General features: G+C 46.7%; 1 protein-coding gene across 1 annotated transcript in view; it reads right to left on the reverse strand.

The window, feature by feature from the left end:
- Positions 1-1,126: 1,126 nt before the first annotated feature.
- The window catches only part of TNR (tenascin R), a 406,540-nt gene continuing 387,659 nt past the window's right edge, over positions 1,127-20,007 (reverse strand). The window contains exons 19-23 of the mRNA XM_036117323.2: positions 14,696-14,847; positions 13,166-13,262; positions 8,896-9,057; positions 4,341-4,504; positions 1,127-3,387 (exon numbers count right to left, since the gene is read on the reverse strand). Of these exons, the coding sequence (XP_035973216.1) occupies positions 3,268-3,387; positions 4,341-4,504; positions 8,896-9,057; positions 13,166-13,262; positions 14,696-14,847 (695 nt within the window). The 3' untranslated portion in view covers positions 1,127-3,267. The remainder of the gene's footprint in view (positions 3,388-4,340; positions 4,505-8,895; positions 9,058-13,165; positions 13,263-14,695; positions 14,848-20,007) is intronic.

Here is a 20,007-nt window from a genome sequence, read left to right on the forward strand (position 1 = left end):
TGTGCAAATCAGTTGACTGGTTTTCCTGAAACTTGGTTTGGTGTGAGTTCTGGAAACCCCGAGGGGCTTGCTGTCCTCAATCCCCACCATGTTTCACAGTTACTGCCGGTGACTGGGGATGGTGATCGCCACCTTGTGGCCACACCTAGCAAGCCTCCCTCCTCCAGTTAAATCCAGTCTAAAGGCCCTGTGGGAGTTTTCCACAAATTTGTGGTCTCCCCCTGCCCCTCCCCCACCTTCCAGAAAGAACCCTGGAGAACGTGAGTTACTCTGTTGGGAACTATCTTTATCTGATGGGGAAATGAGAAAAGGAAAAACTGGATCTTGGATCTAGGCAGTGGGTCTGTTGCAGTCATTGGTAGGTTTTGTTGGCTTGTAAATGCCTATAATTAGGACTGGGATTAAATCCTAATCCTGCACTTAAATTGCCTCTGGGCAGGGTCCACTTCTATTCCTGTGAGTCCCTTGAGAGCAAGTGGTGTGCGTAGGTGAGTGCATTGTGAATATCGCTTACTGGATCCACCCTTGGGAAGAACACAAATTTGGAGGAATAAGATAAGCAGGAATCAGTGAGTAAAGTTAAGAAGCTCTAGCTTAGTTGATCATGGATCTTGGGGAGAGAACGGGCACAGTGTCTCTTGAAGATGGTAAAAGCTCGTGAGAAAATCACTCAACTTAATAAAAGGAATCTATACATCCTTTTATAGGAGGTTGGGTGAGCTAATCTTTGAAGTCCTTTTCTTGCTTTAAAAGTTTTTGAAATGAATTGAGGCAATGCTGCAGGTACTATTTATAAAAATGTTCCATAGGGTAAAATGGTTGTAATGAAAGTCAGGTTTTGGTTTCCACTGATTCTTCCTGGCTTTCACCTGAACTGACCACACAGGGAATCATAATCTCTTTTCGTTTCAGGTCCCTTGATGAGGTAGGCTGTACTGGAACCACCCAGGCCCCTGGGCTCTGCTTTTATGGGCAAAAGGAACTCGACCTCTTACTTGGCATTACCTTCTCTGCAGTGTTTTTTCCTGTGTGTGTGTGTGTGTGTGTGTTTTATTTATGACTTCTGAATCTTCCTTTCTTTTCCTTCCTTCCTTCCTTCCTTCCTTCCTTCCTTCCTTCCTTCCTTCCTTCCTTCCTTCCTTCCTAAATAAAGGAAGGCTTTTGGTGAATTACTAATCATGCTCTCTCATCAATGCCAATTTCTATTTAGATTTTCAGATCAGAAACTAGCATTATTGACTATCAAAACCAAAAAGGAAGTTGGTAGCCATTCTAGTCCAAGCTTCCATTCAACAGGGGGGAACTGAGGCCTGGAGAGAGAAAACCACCTCCCTGATGATGTCACAGAACAAACAACATGGCAGAGGCGGGCCTATACCTTAGCCCCCAGTTTCCTTTCAGTGTGCTCCCTACTATTCATTGGTTTCCCACTCTCCAGCTGAATTGCATTTAATTTACATGTTTCTTGACAGGACTGTTTCCCTTTCTTCCTCCTTCTCCTAGTTCTTTTGAAGCCCATGCTGACCTGAGAAATGGCGATGTGGTCTCCACGTCTCAGCCCCAGGTTTGTCAGTCACAGCCTCACAGAGCGGTGGGCAAGGCCCTGGAGGCCTGCTAAGGCAGGGTGCCTGCAGCTAGTGGCAGCCAGCTTCATCCACATAAAGTGTGATTAGCAGCCCAAGGGACTGTCCTTTCCTGGGGATCAGAGCTGGGTTAGAGTGTAGCTGTTTCCATTAGGAAACTGCCAACTCTCCAGCTCTTCCGGCAACTGGTTGGGGAAGGAACAAGATGACCCAGTTTGGCTAACCATGGGCATTACAGAAAACAGAAGAGGAACGTGAGGGGCAAAGGGGAGGGCAGCTGGGGAGCCGGGTGTGGATTTTGGCAGATGCCTCAGGGATAGCTACCACTGACACTGGATTTGGAGAAGCCAAAGGGTCATGGTTTCTAGAGCCTCCAGCTCTCTTGGGCTTAAAAATCAAATCACGGTAGTGAAGAGAGCACATCTCATAAAATGGGAGGTAGGCACACAGTCGTCCCCTATTCACCTTTGGATTTCCAGATGTAATTTCCTCTGGCACTTTTCATTTTTCCTCTCAGAGGCAGAATAATAAAAGAAGATGGAGAAAGGCTTCTCATGATGTCAACTCATTACAGAGGTCATTCCTATTTCCTACAGGACCAAAAAAGAGCAAAAAACAAAAACAATCCCCTCCTGAATTTCACCTCTTTCCAGGAATTATCAGTCAGGGGAATGGCTGGCTGGTCATATAACTTCTTCTTCTAACCCTTATTAAGCCACCCACATTAAGGAGAGCTTGGCTGAACACAGAAATGAGGCCTTCCGTTTGCAATTCAGAAAAAAAAATCCATGACAAATAGGACCAGAAATAAGAAAATAGAGTTAGGTAAGATCTGTGTTTCCCACAGGACCTGTAATCTCAAATGGCAGATGCCCTGATTTCTACTTTTGTCCTTTCCTCAGTGTCTGACCCCAAGTGCTCAACCCACAACCATCTCCCCCTTTCACCCACAAAGGAAGTTCTGTCTGGCTGACCCGAGAGAGGGGGCAATGACTTATGACCCTCAGGGAACACAGCCACTATGCAGCCCAGGGCCAGGTGTGGACAATGCCTTGGGCTTGTGGGGCCGTGGGGGTCTAAGGGTAAGATGGACGGAGGCACAGGATTGATTGGGGCTGGGAAGGAGGCCACTGCTCTTAAAAGGTAATAGGACACTTGGCTGGTAAGAGTGTCAGAAGACGAGAATCTTTGGCCCACTAAAAAGGACTTGGGTTGTTGGGATGGGGTGAGGTTAATCTGTTTCCTCTGAAGGGGTGTTGATGACAGAGCTCTCTTCCGGAGGCTTCTCCCAGGGGCTGCTGTGAGAACCTGGCCATCCAAGGCAGTGACCAGAGCACGAATACCTGGTAGTGAAAGGCAACTCCTGGGAGTCCAGGAAAAGAAGGCCTGGTGCCATAGCAATCTGACCCCAGGACTTGCCTTCAAGTTGGTCTCTTTAAAACATTCCAGACTTGCCCTCCTTGGTGGGAAAGGAGGGGAAGGTTAAGGATGACTAGGGGGGAGGGAGCATGGAGACCGAGGCCCAGGCCCGGGACAGCAGGCACCACGAGAAGCTACATCCTGCTTCCTCCAACACCCTTCCCTTGTTGCAAAGCACAGTACTCTTACCCCCCACCCCTTGTTTCATATTATAAAATACAAACAAATGACAGAAAAGGTCAGTCGGCCCGCGGCGGCCCACCGCTCAGAACTGCAAGGACCGCCGTTTCCTCCCTGCCGTTAGGCGGTGGCTGTAGGGGCGCATCTTCATCTCCACGAAAGGGATGGAGAACTCGTGGCCTTTCCAATGGTACCAGTTGATCCCCTAGGAAGGAGAAAGACATGCATGTCAGGTCACCGCCTCCCCCCCCCCCCCACCGCCAGTGGAACACCCAGCTTGAAAAGAGGGACAACACCAGGAGCGGGGAATCCAAGATGAGGATTTAGCCATTCTCCACTAACGGGAAGCTTTGCGGTCCGGCTCCCGATACCGTCCAAGGAGCTGGGTCTCTTTCCACCTTTTCTTTTTAAGCATGCCTGTGGCCTGAGTGTTCATCAGGCTTGTACGTCAGGTTATTTCTTACTGCCAGCTTTATGTTTTTGGCTTTTAAGATTTGCATGTACCAGTTATCAGTGTTGAATTTCAGAATCCCAATAGTATACGAGCATTTTGTGGAGAATGATCATGTTTGACTGCTCACTCCTGATGGGAGAGTCAGGTAGTTTCCACCTAAGGTGACTAGCCATCTTGGTTGGCTCAGGACTGAGGGGTTTCCCTGGCTGCTGGCCTTTGGGTGCTAAAACTGGGAAAGTCCCAGTTGGTCATCGTATCACCCAGCCCAGCCTGTGGACTTGTAGTCTCTACTGGGGAAACATAGTCCAGTTTACACTGGTTTTCTGATCTCTCCTTTCCTGGGACCCTTCTTTAGATAAGGTTGAGCCTGTGAAGCTGTTCCTAACATTGATAAGCCCCTATAGGATGGTTTAGATGAGGAAATGAAATGGAATGTACTGGTGGTCAAAGGCTTCTCTGGGTGAGTTCTAACTTCTGAGTCCAAATGCTTTTCTTTCCCTCCTCTGGTTTCTGCTTTGTCCTGCCCTTATTTCAGGGCCTGCCTTACTTTCCTCTTCATGATAGTCCTTTCTCAAGACTGACATTTTTTTTTTGTTTTTTACAAAGGGGAATGTAAGACCCACTTGTGCACTGAACACATAAAGCTAAGTGACAGTGGGTTTCACAGCCCTGGGTCATTCATAACAGTGGCGAGCTTCACTTACTTGACTGTGCCTGGACTCTCCATATTTCCCATTGAGGTTGGTCCGATGGCAGTTCTTATACCACCAGGCCCCCTTGTAGGACAGGGCGCAGTTGGTAACTGCAACATCATTGTCTCTGTCCTCTGTGGAGAAAGGGCGTCCTTGATGATAGCTGAGGGAGTCTCCTGTAAAAAACAAAGATGCTTTTGTAAGGCCATCTGATTTGTCCCTCTTTTGTCAGGATTGTCTGGACATTTGACCCGCTCCCAACACACCTAGCCTCCACTTAAGGGACCTTCTATTTACCTCTCTCATTTCCACCCATTTCCTCAGCCGGGCTGTACGGAACTCTACTCTACTTTAATCCCTGGCTCAGCTGCTTCCTTGCTGCTCTCAGCAACTCGTTTCCTCATCCCTCTGACTTTCTGCTCAGAGCTCTGTCCACTCAGTCCACCTCATACCTCTATCTGTTTCTTCTAGGCCTGCACTGGGCACCAATATTCATGATTCCTTTGTCCCCAGAGGAGACAGTGATGAGCCATGGCCACTTGAGTCAATCTGGTTACCACCGTGCATCCATGGCCTGGCCTTCTCCATGGTTTATTAGGCCTGGTCAACCCTCACCCCAAACCTCACATTCAGAACTTGGTGCCACATGTAAAGAGGGATCTCAGCAAGCTCGAGTTCCTGTCCATAGGAGAAAGCATGATGAGAAAATCCTAATCATGTCCGAGAAGTTGTTGGGAAAAGCAGGGCTGTATCTTGGGGAAGTTTGCATACGAGATAGACTGCTTGGATATGTGGTAAGATCTCTAGCCTTAGAGGCAAACAGAGGTGTCTGGGTGTTGTCTTGCTGGGATGTCATGAATTGATGATATGAATTGATGATATGAATTGAGTATTTGAGGTGAGGGATCAAACTTTAATTAGTTTATAACTATTGGCTGAACTTTTGGTGGGACTTGTGGTTGGAGATGTCGTGAAGGGGCGAATGCTGTTGAATCAATGTTATTGTAGATGCTTCTGAGGTTGCTTTAAACTAGGAGAGACCACTGTTCTAGGTCATCTGTGGTATCTGAGTCCACATTCATGGTGGCCACTCAATGCCTCCCCTGCTTCCTGCCACAGCTTAACTCTGAGGGGATGATTTTTGTTCTACGAGGAAGCCTGATCCCCTCAGGTCAGTTGGATCCCTAACTCAACATACCATGTCTCTTTCCCCTCCTTTTCATCTTCTCCCAGGCTCCAAGGAATCTGGTTTTGTGTCCATCGAGAGCTAATCCCACTACCTGAAACTTATTATTTTTTTTTTAAGATTTTATTTATTTATTTGAGAGAGAGAGAGAGAGCACGAGCAGGGGGCGGGCAGAGGCAGAGGGAGAAGCAGATTCCCCGCCGAGTGGGGAGACCCATGTGGGGCTTGATCCCAGGACCCTGGGATCAGGGATAAGTTAAGCAGAAACTTAACCAACTGAGCAACCCAGGTGCTCCCCTGAAACTCATTCTTTCCCATTTCTTCCAGGTCTGGAAGAAGGCAGAAAAGATTTCTTATCTTTTTCTCTTTCATATTTATATATTTTAGCATATTCACCTCCTCCAATCCTAAATCATATTCATATCCTTTAGCTTTAAAACTTCTTGGATTAATCCTATTCTCTAGGGACCCTTTCTTTACCATTGGTTTAACTCTGTTGCCTCTACCTGCCTCCTATCTTCTCATCTCCTGCTTGTCCTTCTGTAATCTAGAATGGGCTCTCAACCGCTGCCCTGCAGCATGCTCTCCAGCTTCCTCGCCATGTTTGCCTGTGGCTGCCTTGGCTAGATCCCGGCATTGGTCTTTATCTCCTCCCCAAATCTGGCTTCCCTTCCCATTTCTGCCTCATACCCACCTCATATATTCAGTACATTGTCCAAGTCCTGGTTTTTCTCTCTCAAACTGCTGTTCAGATTTATACCTTTCTCTTAATTCCTGACATTAGTCAAGTCTCCTATTATCTCCTGCCAGGATTAATGCAGCAGCTGACAACTGGTCTCTGTTCTTCACTCAGATTTACTTTATCCAGTTTATGGCTGTCACATTGATCTTCCTAAAACCCCCAAATCCAAAAGACTCAGGACCTACCATGGCTCCTCACTGCTCACCATAGTAACACCGCTCTCTTGGTTTTAAGGTCCTTCCTCCACCAATCTTCTTTCTGTTTCTTCTGAACTCACACCCTGCCCTGAGGAGCCAGGGGCCCTCCCTCCACAGTAACTGCTCCTTCCGTGACTTCTCTTCCAGGGTTTGCCTTCCCTCACCATTGGGGCGCCAGCCAGATGTTGTTCCTTCCTAGGCCAGAGCGCCTGGTAAGCTGGAAATGAGTACCATTTCTTTTGTGGTTCTTTTTAAAAAATAGATGTTTAGGGTGCCTGGGTGGCTCAGTTGGTTAGGCATCTGCCTTTGGCTTGGGTCGTGATCCCAGGGTCCTGGGATTGAGCCCCACATCGGGCTCCCTGCTCTGCGGGAAGCCTGCTTCTCCCTCTCCCACTCCCCCTGCTTGTGTTCCTTCTCTCACTGTGTGTCTCTCTCTCTGTCAAATAAATAATAAAATATTTAAAAAATAAAATAAAAGCTCTTGACCTGAACACTTTGAAATAATGAATTTAAAAAAAATAAAAAATAAAAAATAGATGTTTAGTTCTTGCAGAGACCATGTCTTATGCTTCTTTTGAGTGCCTGTAACTTGCACAATGAACTTCTAGGGGTTGCCCAACAACCTCTTATTGATAACTTGATTTGGAATTTTCAGTTCTATTCCAGTTAGAGTCCTGACTAGAGACTTAGATTTTTGTAGCTTGAGAAATGGGGACAGGAGAAAGGGCTGAAGGTGGATTGGAGGCCATGGGATGGATTGTTGCCAGTAGGGCCAATAAAATGACCAACAGGTCAAGATAAAGGCCAGGGGAACTGGGCAATGGTAAATGCCAGAAAGAGAGGATGGGCTCTTCGCCACTGGAGACCTTCCGGTCTTAACAGAGCAACCATTGGGTAGAGTTGCCCAGAGAAAGGGGCAGCCTACATAAGCCCAGGTTTTCATCTTTTGAGGAAGATGAACTGAATATTTGAAGGGAGGGGTCAGACTGTGATTAATTTATGATGATTGGTAGTTTGCTGGCAGGATTTGTCTAGGAAACATGAGAGTCGAATGCGGTCCCACAGTCCTGCCCTCCATGGGGCCCAGTAGCAAGATGGAGCTTCAGTAAAGGAAGCAGTGGTCGGCCCCACAGGAGGCAGAGAGAAGCAAAGACCTGGAGCAGGTGAAGAGAGGGGAGGAAGGTGGGACATGGGAGCAAGGGGCAAGTCTTGCTTTTCTTCCTGTGGGAAGAATAAGAACTGCTTTTCTATAGGCACAATTCTAATCTTAGGAAGTTGATTATATCAGGTTTTCTTGAAATGATTTAGTCTGATATCTGCTTCAATACACTCCATTTCAATGGTTCTTTTATGCCCAAAGTGTAGTAAATTGGAGCTATTATTAGGGGCACCTCAGGCAGATCTGACCAACTGTCATTGGGAATAATCTCCAATATGAACAATAATAAAGCATGTCTTCCTATGGAGTAACAATACGTGGCTGAGAAGAGAAATACTTGGACAGGTGCAGTAATCGGAAGGGCAACACCTTGATGATCTTCTTAATCCCAAGAGGCATAAAAATGCTGCTAAAATTATACACTAGCATTTAGCCCTAAAATTGGAGTTAATGAAAGGACCAATAACTGTGTACCAAACAGTAGAATGTTTGGCAAAACAGGTTTTTATGAAATGTGCTATAATAGAACCCAGGAAACAGATTGGCAAAGCCTAAGAAGCAGACTGGATATTATGTTCCGATAAAACTATTAATGCAACAGAGCTTATAGAGATGGTTGTTCTACTTAGTAGAAATGTCATAAAAATCTATACAGGAAATGTGAGCATGTATTTGGTTCTTGTGGAGGAATGAAAAGAAACGTGGCCAGTGAGGGTCATTCCAGTGCTCTTGCTTGCACCTGACGAAGGCCTTACGATGACTGCTGAGGGGAGGGGGTCCTCTCAGAATATGGAGTTGCAAGATGGTTTTCCTGGATGTCATCACAGGGAGGACATTTCTCCCCAGACAGTAGATGATTATGTTCTCGTTGGATTAGAGCCCATATTAATTAATCTAGACAAGAAAAATAATGCTTTGTCCTCACACTGCGCTTTTTTTTTTTTTAAACTTTAAAAGTACTTTCGTTGCATTGGTCGCATCTTTTTCTGACTACTTTGTGAAGTAGGGCAGGCATCCTTATTATGATTTTCCAGATGAGGAAACTGAAATCCTGAAAAATTGGTTTCAGATCACCGGGGTGGTTAGGGACCGAAGGGACCAGCGCCAGTGATTCTCAGCCCTCCCTCCGCCCTGCTCTTTGGCTGGCAGGGAATTCACACGCTGTGGGGGTGCTGCCACTGCCCGGGCCGTTCAGGCTTAGACCGCGGGGCGTGGCGGGGGGCGGGGGGAGCTGGTCCTGCTGCCCGCCCACCGGCCCGGCGTCTGCTCAGGGGCCGGGGTACCTGCGGTGCCGTTGTAGGCCCCTAGGCGCAGCTTGTACAGGTTTCTGCCGTCCTCCACCGAGAACTTGTCGTAGTAGGCGAAGGCCGCCTCCTGGCCGTCCCGCATGTCCACGCGCAGCTCGTAGCGGCCCTGGGATGTGATCCTGTGTATGTTGTCCAGCCCTGTGGAGAAGAGCAGAGAATGCTGGGGGCCTGGTCCCAGCGGCTTTGGAAATGGGAGCGAAATGGGACTGTGGCCTCACAGTGGATGTTACAGAGGGGGAGGGGGATCCAGATTGCTTTTGCCCTCAGCCCTTCTCAGGTCATTTATCAGACAGACCTTGCCAGACTCAGAAACTCCTCCTGCAAAAAGACAAACCCTGGTCTGCTGATGCGTACCCCCGCCCCCCGCCCCCGGACCCATGTCAGCTCAGGGGTCCTAACATCCAGTCTTGACTCAGTAGCACACAAACCTTGAGCCTCGGGATTCCTGGCCCTGTCTCCTACCACCTTCCACTCCAAACCATGGTGTTGGGTGAAAATGACAAGACGTATTACATGGGCGTGAATTCTTTGGCTTGAGTGATAGGAAGCCAGAGGTAGAAACGCTGATAGAAGAGTTCAGGACAGGTGCTAGGGGCCTAGGAGAGCCAGATATCCTACCATTGCCTAGTAGCCTGCAAAAGAGATTCTGTTCACCTTATATTACACTGCCTTGCCCTTTCTCAGCTTCCAGCCCTCCTGGGGCTCCCATAGCCAGGTCAGGGGATATTGCCATTTGCCCCCTGACTCCAGTTCCTTTCTGTCTAATCTACCTGCTACAGTTTGCTTTGCCCCCTCTGCACTGGTCTTCTGGGGGTTATTTTTGCCCATCTGCTTCTCTTTGGGCTCTCAGCTTCCCGGATCTTGGTCTAATAGATTCTCGTAAGGTGCAAACCTCTGTGAGCCCATATTCTCCTTGGCGATGTTTTCTCGTATATATTCCCTTGTCCGTTTGCCCTGGCTGGCTGGGCTCTGGGACTTTCTGATTTTGACCTACCTGTCCAGACTTTGAACCACTCACCTTGCATTGCTGGTGATCTCTGAGTCCTCCTGATTTCTATCTGCCTACTGAACCGAGGTCCTTTTGCTTTGCTGTCATAGCTGATATCTATCGGAGTATACCATGATGAGAATAAAAGAATTGCAGTGATGGAAGGGAATTTAGAGATTACTTAGGCTAATCTCTTTGTGGAAAAAGAGGTTGAAATCTACACAGGTGCTATTATTGGCTGAGGGCCACCTGGATCTTTCTGCTTCCCTATCCTGTTTGAGATTTAAAGCTTCATTTTGATTATAAGTTGAGGGCTGTTTGCTGTTCGCTGGGTTGCTGACCCACAACCTACCCTAGACTTGTGCTTGTGTGGATATAGTGGATCCTGGGGGTACCTCCCCGGATGCCCTTAGTAGATGGTGGACATGTCCCCCAGCTGCTGGATGTGTTGGCTGCTAACAGCTCACAGCTGCCTTCTTCTTGGATAATTGTCTTTGACCAAACAGGAGTCACTTCCCCTTAGCCGCTACATTCTCCCTCCCCCGTACCTTGAAGCAGACCTACATTAATGCCTGATGTAGGGGGTATGAAAGGCCATACCCCTTGCCCTAGTGGGGACCAACTCTGAGGACAATTCATGATTCAGACCTTTCCTGAGGATTAGACTGAAGATCATCTCTCACCAAAATCACATTTTTGCATATTTTCCTCTGCTCTATCTTGTTTCCTCTATTCCCCTACTCCTGAGAGCACTCCCCTAATAAATCCCTTGAACTCTGGTTCTGCTTCTGGGGAACCCAACTTGGGATATAAACCATGGGTCATAGTTACCCCTAACCTGAGTATTGCTACCAAACTGTAGATCACCAGGCCATGCCTCTATTCAAGAGCCCTCACTGGCTCCCTATTACCTATCGCATTATGTCAGGACTTCTCTTCCTGGCTTTAGATACCATAATGTGCCTTCATTCAACCCACCTAACCTCATTTTCTTCTTTCCCTGTCTTGCACCTTTCCTCTGGTTGGATGGTTTCTTTACTATCCCATTTGCACATGTCAAAAGAATCCCTGCCTTTCCTCTTTTCTTGTCCCTTTCCCTCCTGCATTCTTCTTACTCATTGACCGCCCAGAGCCTCCTCCACAAAGCTGACCCCTCCCCTCTCTGAGTATCTGTGCCTTCTCGTCGGGAGTTCATCGGTTAGTACAGTATTTCTCAGTGTGGGATGGCATCTCTCATGATAGAAGAAATACTTTGGGAATAAGGACTAAAATAAACTTAAACATATAGGGAGAAAGGTATTTCCAAATTCTATTTCTTTCTTAATAGTTTAAGGAGAAACCTTAACTCGGATCCTAACCTTGACTTTCAGTCTCAGTTTGGTTCTAGTACTTTGTGGTGAAACACCCAATACTTACTAACCTTCATTTGTACCACCGCCGGCAACATCAGGCTTGGAGCCCCTGTATTTAACTGTCATTTAATAATATTAATATTGTTTTCTTTTCCTTGTATGAATTTTTAAGGCTCTCTTTTGTTTTGGCACATGATAACTAGCTTTCTATGAAGTTTCTTTCACAAAACAGTCGATTTAATTAAATAAAGCAAGTGATATAGAGAACATTTAAGTGCAGGATAGTTCAGCCACTTCACAGATAATGTAAAAATCATGGAATCGGTGCACAGCTGCTGAGGTCTGGGGAACACGAGCCCTGTCTGGCAGGTGCCCGATTTGTGTGCATTGTACTTGTCCCTCAAGCTGTGTGCAAACTCCTAGAAGGTAAAAATACTTCCTATTCACCTGATTTCTCTCTCAATGTTCTTATCGTGTAGCTTTATTACTTACATCAGCCAACACAGATCTGGGCATCCCATAGATACTCGATAAATTCTTATCATTGACGAACCGATCGGTGCCTACACTTTAGGTACCTACCATCTCAGACACTATAAGAGGCAATGGGATGAAAACATGACCAGGATGTGGTCCCAGTCCTGAAAGAAGTTTCTGTAGCATAGTCAAAAGAGACAGAAAGAAAAACTGGACACTGCTTTGGGCCCACAAAAGAGGGAGTGGCCAATCCTCCCATAGGCAAAGGGTGTGAAAATTGGACAGGACAGGTTCTACGAAGGAAGAGGAGTTTAGTTGGGTCTCTGAATATACACAGATGGGCACCAAGGTGTCCAGAGGAGGGGGATGGTGGGCTGGGAGAATATTCCTTGCAGAGGAAGCTGCAGTGATTCTGAAGGTTTGGAGTTTGGTGTTGGTGTGTGTATGGGGGTGGGGGTGAGAGGCATGGGGTACTCAGTGGTGGGAGCAGCCTCCAGGGCTAGATTAGAAAGAGCCTTGTACCTCAACTAAGGGGTTTGGTTTTCACCTGGTGGTGATGAGGAGTCACTGAAAGGGTTTACAAATGAGGTTAACCACAGCTCAGATTTTGGGTGTGAGGAAGATGGCCATGTGGACAATGGAGTGGTCCCGGAGGCAGGGAGGTCAGGATGGGAGCTGTCGTGTGGCCTCCAGGAGAAAGACAGTGAGGCCTGGATGCCGTAGTGACCAAGATATAGAGAGGAGACCACAAATATGGAACCTGGTTATGCGCCTGTCCCCCTGACTCCCTGTACATATCAGTATGAAAATCTAACCCAGAGGGAGACGCAGGTAATCAATTTACTGCTTTCTGGGGTTGGCACCACTGCCACCTGCCTGGATGGGGTGTGTATTCACCTTCTCACACCAGCTCCATTCTCAATCTGCACCTCCCACTTGGGTCAGACCTCTAGGAGATGGCAGGACACCTCCAAGGCCGTTTTCATTTTTCTCTTCCCTTGCCAAGTCAGGTAATAAGATTCCCCCGGGGAGCTGGGGCAGGGCGACTGCCTCCTCTCTCTCTTCTGACCTGCAGCCTGGCCGGTGGGTGCCTGGCTTCTGAGAGGTGACCAGCCAGCTGGCTGTGTCCTGCGCCCCCTCCCCCACTAGGCAGCTCACTTCCTTTGTAGTTGCCTCATGTCAAGACCCATCAGCATAAGAGACTATTAATGAGGATGGGAAGAGACAGAGCAAAGAGGAAAACACCACAATAAGATAAAAACAGATCAATAGTGGAGCCAAACAGAGCAAGAGGTACTGAAAGCAATTCACGAGCTGTCGACTTCCCAACAGACACGGCATTTCTGATCATCCCAGATGGACACAGAAAGGAGGGAGAGGGACAAAAAGCCAGAGCACGGTTCCCAGGGAAAGCACAAAGGAGGATTACCCAGCCAAAACTCATCCTCCAGGTTCCCGAAGCCGACACGGTACTCAGCCCACTTCCGGAAAAAATCTGTTTGGCCGTTCTGCCGTCTCTGGAACACCTGTCGGGGAGACAAGGGGGAGAAACAAAGTGATGCTGAAGAAAATAAACCCTCATGAGTAAAATCGCTGTAACTGAGTTTTCTATCTGCCTGACAAAGATGCTCGGATAAGGAACATTGCAGTACAGAGCTCGGTCTTCACACAGCCGTTTTCGTAAGAGATTCTCAGAGCTCTTCTCTTCAAGTGCAGAGGCCCCTGATGAATAGGCCAGGGTGTGATGTTGACACTAATTTGCACCTCTGCAATGTAGAAAGGATTCAGGATCCATCTCAAGCCCCCAACTAGTCAAGGGGAAATAGGCTTGGCTCTCAAATTAATCTTTTCGCAGGACAGAGTGCAGTAGAAAGCATTTCTCACCAAAAGAACAGGACCATCTTCAAATCAGCTAGTAACTGTCATCATCCTATTGCAGGCAAAGCAACTACATATCACTCACTTTCTGAGCTGTTTAAGTGCTAATTTCATTTAACCTCCAATGCATCAGCCTCAGCTTCAATTTCCAATTATGCTTTAAGAAGGAGGCACAAATATGTCAGAAACATAAAAGAAAATGTCTCCCAAGAGTAGCTTATGAGCACAGCCACCATTTAACTCAATTAAAAAAATCTATCCATTTTGCACCAAGAAATATCCAGTGCTGTGTGTTAGCAGTGCTGGAGGGGAACCACAGGAGGGCAGAGGGGCTGCATGTATGCGGGACTCAGCTAATGCTGGGCTGCTTTAGGGTCAGGCTGCAGGAACTCTCCTGTATGCATAGTGGGCTGCACTGCTAAGCGGGGCCATTTGTGAGGCTGTCCTTTCCCTTCTCTGGTGTTGCCCTCTTAGCTGTGGAAGGAGGGTGTCTTTCTTTTCCTGACCACTGGTGCATTCGGAAGGCTGTGGGAGCTCTGGGGAGGAACCGGGGAGGCCAGGGAAGATGGGGACAGGGGTGGTCTTGGTAACTAGAGATGGCTATTCATTCTCTGCCCCTCATCTGCTCCCCCATATGCAGTCATCCCATAGACCTCCCCATTGAGGCTCACCTCTTCCTGTAGAGGACCCTCCTCCTACAGAGGATCCACCCCCTCTGCTCCTTTATCTAGAGCTGCAGCCTTCAGCAGGCAAGAGCCCTGGGCTTATCAGAGCCCCTCCTCCCTTTCCCTGGCACCCTCCTGCATTAACTATTCTTGCAGAAGGAACAGTATTCCTAGGGTCCCTTCTATGGACCAGGCCACTGCTGCCTCTATATGCTTAATCCTTCCAGTGCTTGGCCAAACCTATGACTGCGCTGCTGAGCAAGGGCCCAGAGGCAAGGAAGAGCCTCAACATGGACAGGTGGGGGATAGATGAAGACTGGCCAGAGGGAGGTGAAATTTGGATCCATAGATGCCAAGCCAGATGTACTAGACACTGAGGATGTTTGTGTGTATGGGGAACAGCCACAGGTACTTACAATCCAGCCACCCCCGTCAGTGGTCATGTCGCAGTACACCTGTAACTTCCGGCTTAGCTCTCCATTGAGGAAGATGGTATACACCCCACTCAGAGTGTCTCCGTTCATCAAATGCTGGGCACAGTCTTGAGGATGAGGAAACACCCGGCCCCCTGCATAGGAAAAGAGGCAATTTCCGGAAAGGATCCTTTCTCCTACAATGTGTAATGACCCCTTGGATTGGAGAAGGTTGTAGAGGGCCTTGTGGGACTTCATCAAGAGCAGTAAGAAATCTTTACTGGATCTCAAGCAGTGTGTGGGAACCCCACATCATCCTGCATTCCCCCTCTCTAACTGATGTTGGATTTATCAAACAATATACAGTTTTAAGTTATCCGAGGACCAAAGATCTGGGTTCACAGTCTGGCTCCTTCTCTTACCTATTTGTTTGGCTTTAGACAAAAAAAAAAGTGTGTTGATGCAGTTAGTGGAGTTACTCAGGTGATGATTACAGATGCATGGGCCACAAGAGATCACTGTAGGGCCCACCTTTCTTTTTTTTTCTTTTTTTCTTCTAAGATGTTATTTATTTATTTTAGAGAGGGAGAGAGCATGTGCACATGAGCAGGGGGAGGGGCACAGGGACGGGGAGAGAGAATCTTAAGCAGACTTCATACTGAGCACGGAGCCTGACATGGGCTCGATCTCACGACCCCAAGATCATGACCTGAACCAAAAGCAAGAGTTGGATGCTTAACTGACTGAGCCACCCAGGCGCCCCAGTAGGGCCCACCTTTCAAAGAGATGACAGGCATTAAGCAAAACCTTCCGTCATCCTCAACAGCAGCAGGAAGGAATGCCTAAACAAGGTCAGAGTTAGCAAGAAGATGGATCTCTACTCCTTGCAAAAAATAATCTCCTGATTGGACTAAACAATCAAATGGCCAGGTTTTACAGTTCAGTTTAAGTTTAAGGAAAGGGCAGGGGAAATAAATTGCTGCTCATCTTTCAGAGAGAACAGCCCAATTTGTAGAACAATATCTAATTAGCTAAAAGAGAAGCTTAAATCATGTATCTTGAAGAGCTTAGCTTCGGGGCAAATTTTAATGCTTAGCAGGCAAGCCAAGAAGCACAGATTCCACCAGAGGAGATTTCTGGACGGGCAGGAGTGGAAAGAGCAAGTAAAAGGGAGAGCTTGCCATGTAAGGAAAAGTGGTTTGGGTGCTCTGTACATAAAATGATGCTCAGGGTCAATGAAATGTGGTTGATGCAGTTTTGCATCCTTGAACTGTAGCAGTTAGGAAGGGGGGCGGGTAGGGCAATCACTACAGTGACCCCTAGTGGCAGCACCAGCGCACTACAGGTGTGCCAGAGGGCTGCTTGGAGTCAGCTGTGGGGGAGGGAAATCAGAGCGAGGGGACAGCATAATGCCACACAGGGAAGGCGATGGAACATCCTCACTGAACGCCCTGGTCATCTAAGGCTCCTGTCACAGATCATCTGTGAAGCATCCTGTGTTAGGAAGAGGTTGTCGGGGTTCAGTAGGTCTGTTAACTCCTAGCACAGGGACTGTCCAGCTTGCTGCCATACCATGGTCAAAGTTCGCTTCCATGTAAGGTAGTTTAGAACAAGGGCACTGCCTACTTCAGGCATGGTTGCACCATGGAGTAATAAGACATTTCTATAGAACTTGTACTTGACAAGGTGTGTTTTATTTCTACTTAATTCTTGCAAGAAACTTTGAGAGAAAGGCAGATTGTTATAGATCAGACAGATTGTTATTTGGCAGACAAGGAAACTGCACTCAGCAAGATTTCACAACTTTCACAGGTCATTTGAACTCAAGTTTTGAGACCCCAAGTCAAGTGCTCCCTGAACTTGACTAAACAATGAATGTAACATGTATACAGTTTATAGGAGTTACATCTATCCATACAGCAAAGGATTAATTGATGTCTGTATTTATGTTATAAGTATATAAAACCCCAAAGGTTAAAGTTACTTCAAAAAGTTCTATGTTCAAATTAAACATCTTTATCCTCCAAACTGATTTTCTGAAATAGCTGCAGGAAAGCTCTAAACTTTCATCTGCAGCATGTCCTAGAACCTGACAGAGTTCTTGATCCCACGTATTCCTAGAGGTTACAATTACGTGTCAGGGGACAGGGGCAAGTGAGCTCTTTCCCCTCTCCCTGTTACTTTGGGAGCAAATGATTATGTCCTGGCTCCCAGGCCTTTCTCCACCTGGTCTCTGCAGCAACCTGCCTGACTGCCTTCCTTTCTCCACTCTTCTCTCATTGCCTGACTTTCTCATTTTATGAGATCAGCACAAAATGTTGGGCTTCAGCTCACTCCTACCTTATGCACTAAATAGTCTTTTTTTCTTAATCAATTTAGCTCCTTAAAGGGGCCAGAACTCCCATTTTTTTCCCTGTATCCAATATGTTCCCAGCAGAACATCTTCCTCTAAACCTAAAATGACAACCTCATATAAATACACCTATAAAACCAAGCCAAACTTCAGAATAGGTAAGTAAATGATGTTTTACTTTCTTCACCTTGATGATGTTGATTATTTAAGTTATTGATACTTTAAAAAGGTTCAAACACATTAGTTACCTTGAAGGTAGACCTACCAAAAACAAATACAGTAATTGAGATGGCTTGCCCTGGAGAAGTTTTTACATATCTGAAAGAATGTCATATAAAAAAGGGATTCATGTTTTTTAAAGTCAGAAAATGGGAATAAAATCAACTTAAGAAAAAAGTGGATTTAAGTGGTGTCAAAAGTTTGGATGAGATGAAGCTTCCAGACTGTACCCTTGAGAGAAGAAGGGCTGTGTTTTTGTCCTTCTGGGCCCCCACACTGGGCTGGTTGGTGGAGGGGCTCACCAAATGTGTTCAGGGCTGATGCATAGTTGCTGGGTACACTTGTCTTACCTTTGACAAATTGCAAAGCCACCTGGTTGTTTCTAGATTTGATTTAGTCTGTGGCATTAATGGAAAGTCAGTCAACAAGCATTTTGCCTGCATAGAATATCAGGAGCAGTGACTGGGATTTTTACATCCTGGGCACTTGGAGAAGACACATCTACCATGAAACCACTCCTCTCAACCCCTCTCTGGCCCTCAGTATTGCCAGAGTTTTGCCTCACACCACAAGTCCTTGATCAAATCATTATTCCTTTTCATCAGATGAGAGGAGGCAGAGGCTCACTAACTATTCCCAAATGGGGACTTTATTAAAATTCAAATTCCTGGGTTCTGTGGCAAATGAACAGAGTCAGAATGTTGGGGGCTGGCAGGGGATCAGTGTCTTACCAGATCTCCTCGATGAGTCTGAAGAGCAGCTGGATTGGAACCCCACTCTTTCTCTGGTACATTTTCCTCTTCTCAAAAAGGCCAAGAGGTGGAATTTTGTAAGAGCTAGACTATGCCCCTGAGGGGCCTGGTAGTCTGCTTTTTCTGCCTAGGTCCTATGCTCTAGTGACTAGACCGAATGTCTCGGTCTCTCTGTCTCTCCCTCCCTCTCCTCTTTCCTTCTCTTCTATCCCTTTTTCCCTTTCCTTTCCTGTCTTTCTTTAAGATTGATTTATTTATGAGAAAGAGAAAGAGAGAGAGAGAGACTGTGAGTGAGCACGGGGGAATGGAAGAGGGAGAGGAGAGAGAGAATCTCAAGCAGACTCCTGAGAACAAAGCCTGACATGGCGCTCGATCTCATGACTCTGAGATCATGACTGGAGCCGAAATCAAGAGTCAGACACTTAACTAACTGAACAACCCATGTGCCCCCCAAGTAGGTATGTCTTGAGTGGGCTGGCCCCAAGATTTAGACAGGGTGACGGGAAAGAGAGGGAATAAGAGATTCTATTTATTCTTGAGTTTAAACCTTGTGTTCTAGTTTTCCCATTAAGTTCTGCTTTGAGGGTTGTTAGACCTAACTAATAATAAAGAATGCACTGATTCTCACTCTGCTATATTCCTTGCATGTATACTGTGATTTCATACATTCTTAGGAGGTTGTCGGGACAGATTTCAGGCATCCTTAGCTCTCTGGATGTCACACCATCTAATATCATCAGAAACTCACCTTTCACCCTAACATAGATCATGCCAATAATTCTTCCCAAGGCAGAAATTTTAGGACCAAGAGCAAAACTGGAAGGTTTTTATTTCCTTTCATACAATAACTGGAGCCTGGCCTGACAAAGAGGCTTTTTCTTTTCTTTTCTTTTCTTTTCTTTTCTTTTTTTTTTTATAAAGCACAAGCTGTGGTGTTTACCAAGTTAAGAGGAAAGCAATGCCAAGTGATCGGTACACTGAAATGTCTCATGGTTAAGTGTTTCCAGATGAAATTGTGAGATCAACAGGACTGGGGCACTCACCGGAAGAATTGCTCAGAAATTGGTTTGTGTTAGGCATCCGAAGGCTGAGTGCTGAGTGGGGTGAAGTGAGCTACGTGACACACAGCACAATCAGATAACCCCCAGCTGGCTGGGAGTGAAGGAAGAGACTTTTCTGTCCCTGCCCTGTTCCTTACTTGTTTTGTATTCTTGGATGCAGTCTTTAAAATGGTCAGAGTTGATAGCTCTGGAGAGCATCGGCTTCCTGCCCATTCTTATGGCCTTAGCATCAGGACCAAAGCCATGATGCCAATGTTTCCCTCTGAGGACAGCCTTAGCAGATCTCTGTGTAACTACACAGCAAAGTGTACTGCTCCACAGAAGTACTGGTGACTGCCTTTTTCACCAGTGCTTAGATTGTTCTTCCCAGAAGTGGGTTTCTGGTTGGCAGGTTTGTGGAGGGCAGTCTGAGGTCATGGACAGGGCAAAGTTATTTGTTCAGCCCACATGGGCTGTGAAAACCTACCACTTTAGCCTCTTTAATAGCATCTTTTAATTAATTTACCTGTTTATTCTTTTATGTATTTATTCAACAAACATACGGGGGGCATCGTTGAGTTCTGGAACTGGGCTAAGAGATAGGAATATAAAAAATAAAAGGATACAGTCCCATCTTTCATTTTGCTCACACTCTTATGGGAGAAACAGACAATTATAACCCCAAGTTCTAAGTGCTCTGGGAAAGAGATAAACAGAGGGAGCTATCAAAACGTGGAGGTGGGTATGTAGTGACGTTTGGGGCTGGTGAGGGTAGGGCAAACGGTGGAGCTTGGGATGGGGCAGGATTAGCAAGTGCTAATCAGAAAGTACTTCTTATTTTAGGAACTGATGTAGAAGTTAGCTACAAATTGGTGGGGGGAGGGTGTCCCAAGTCTGCACAAAAAGCATGGTCTATTTGGGAAACTGCAGAGTTAGCCAGAAGTTGGGTTG

The sequence above is a fragment of the Halichoerus grypus genome, chromosome 7 (assembly GCF_964656455.1).
Source record: "Halichoerus grypus chromosome 7, mHalGry1.hap1.1, whole genome shotgun sequence".
Lineage (NCBI taxonomy): Eukaryota > Metazoa > Chordata > Mammalia > Carnivora > Phocidae > Halichoerus > Halichoerus grypus.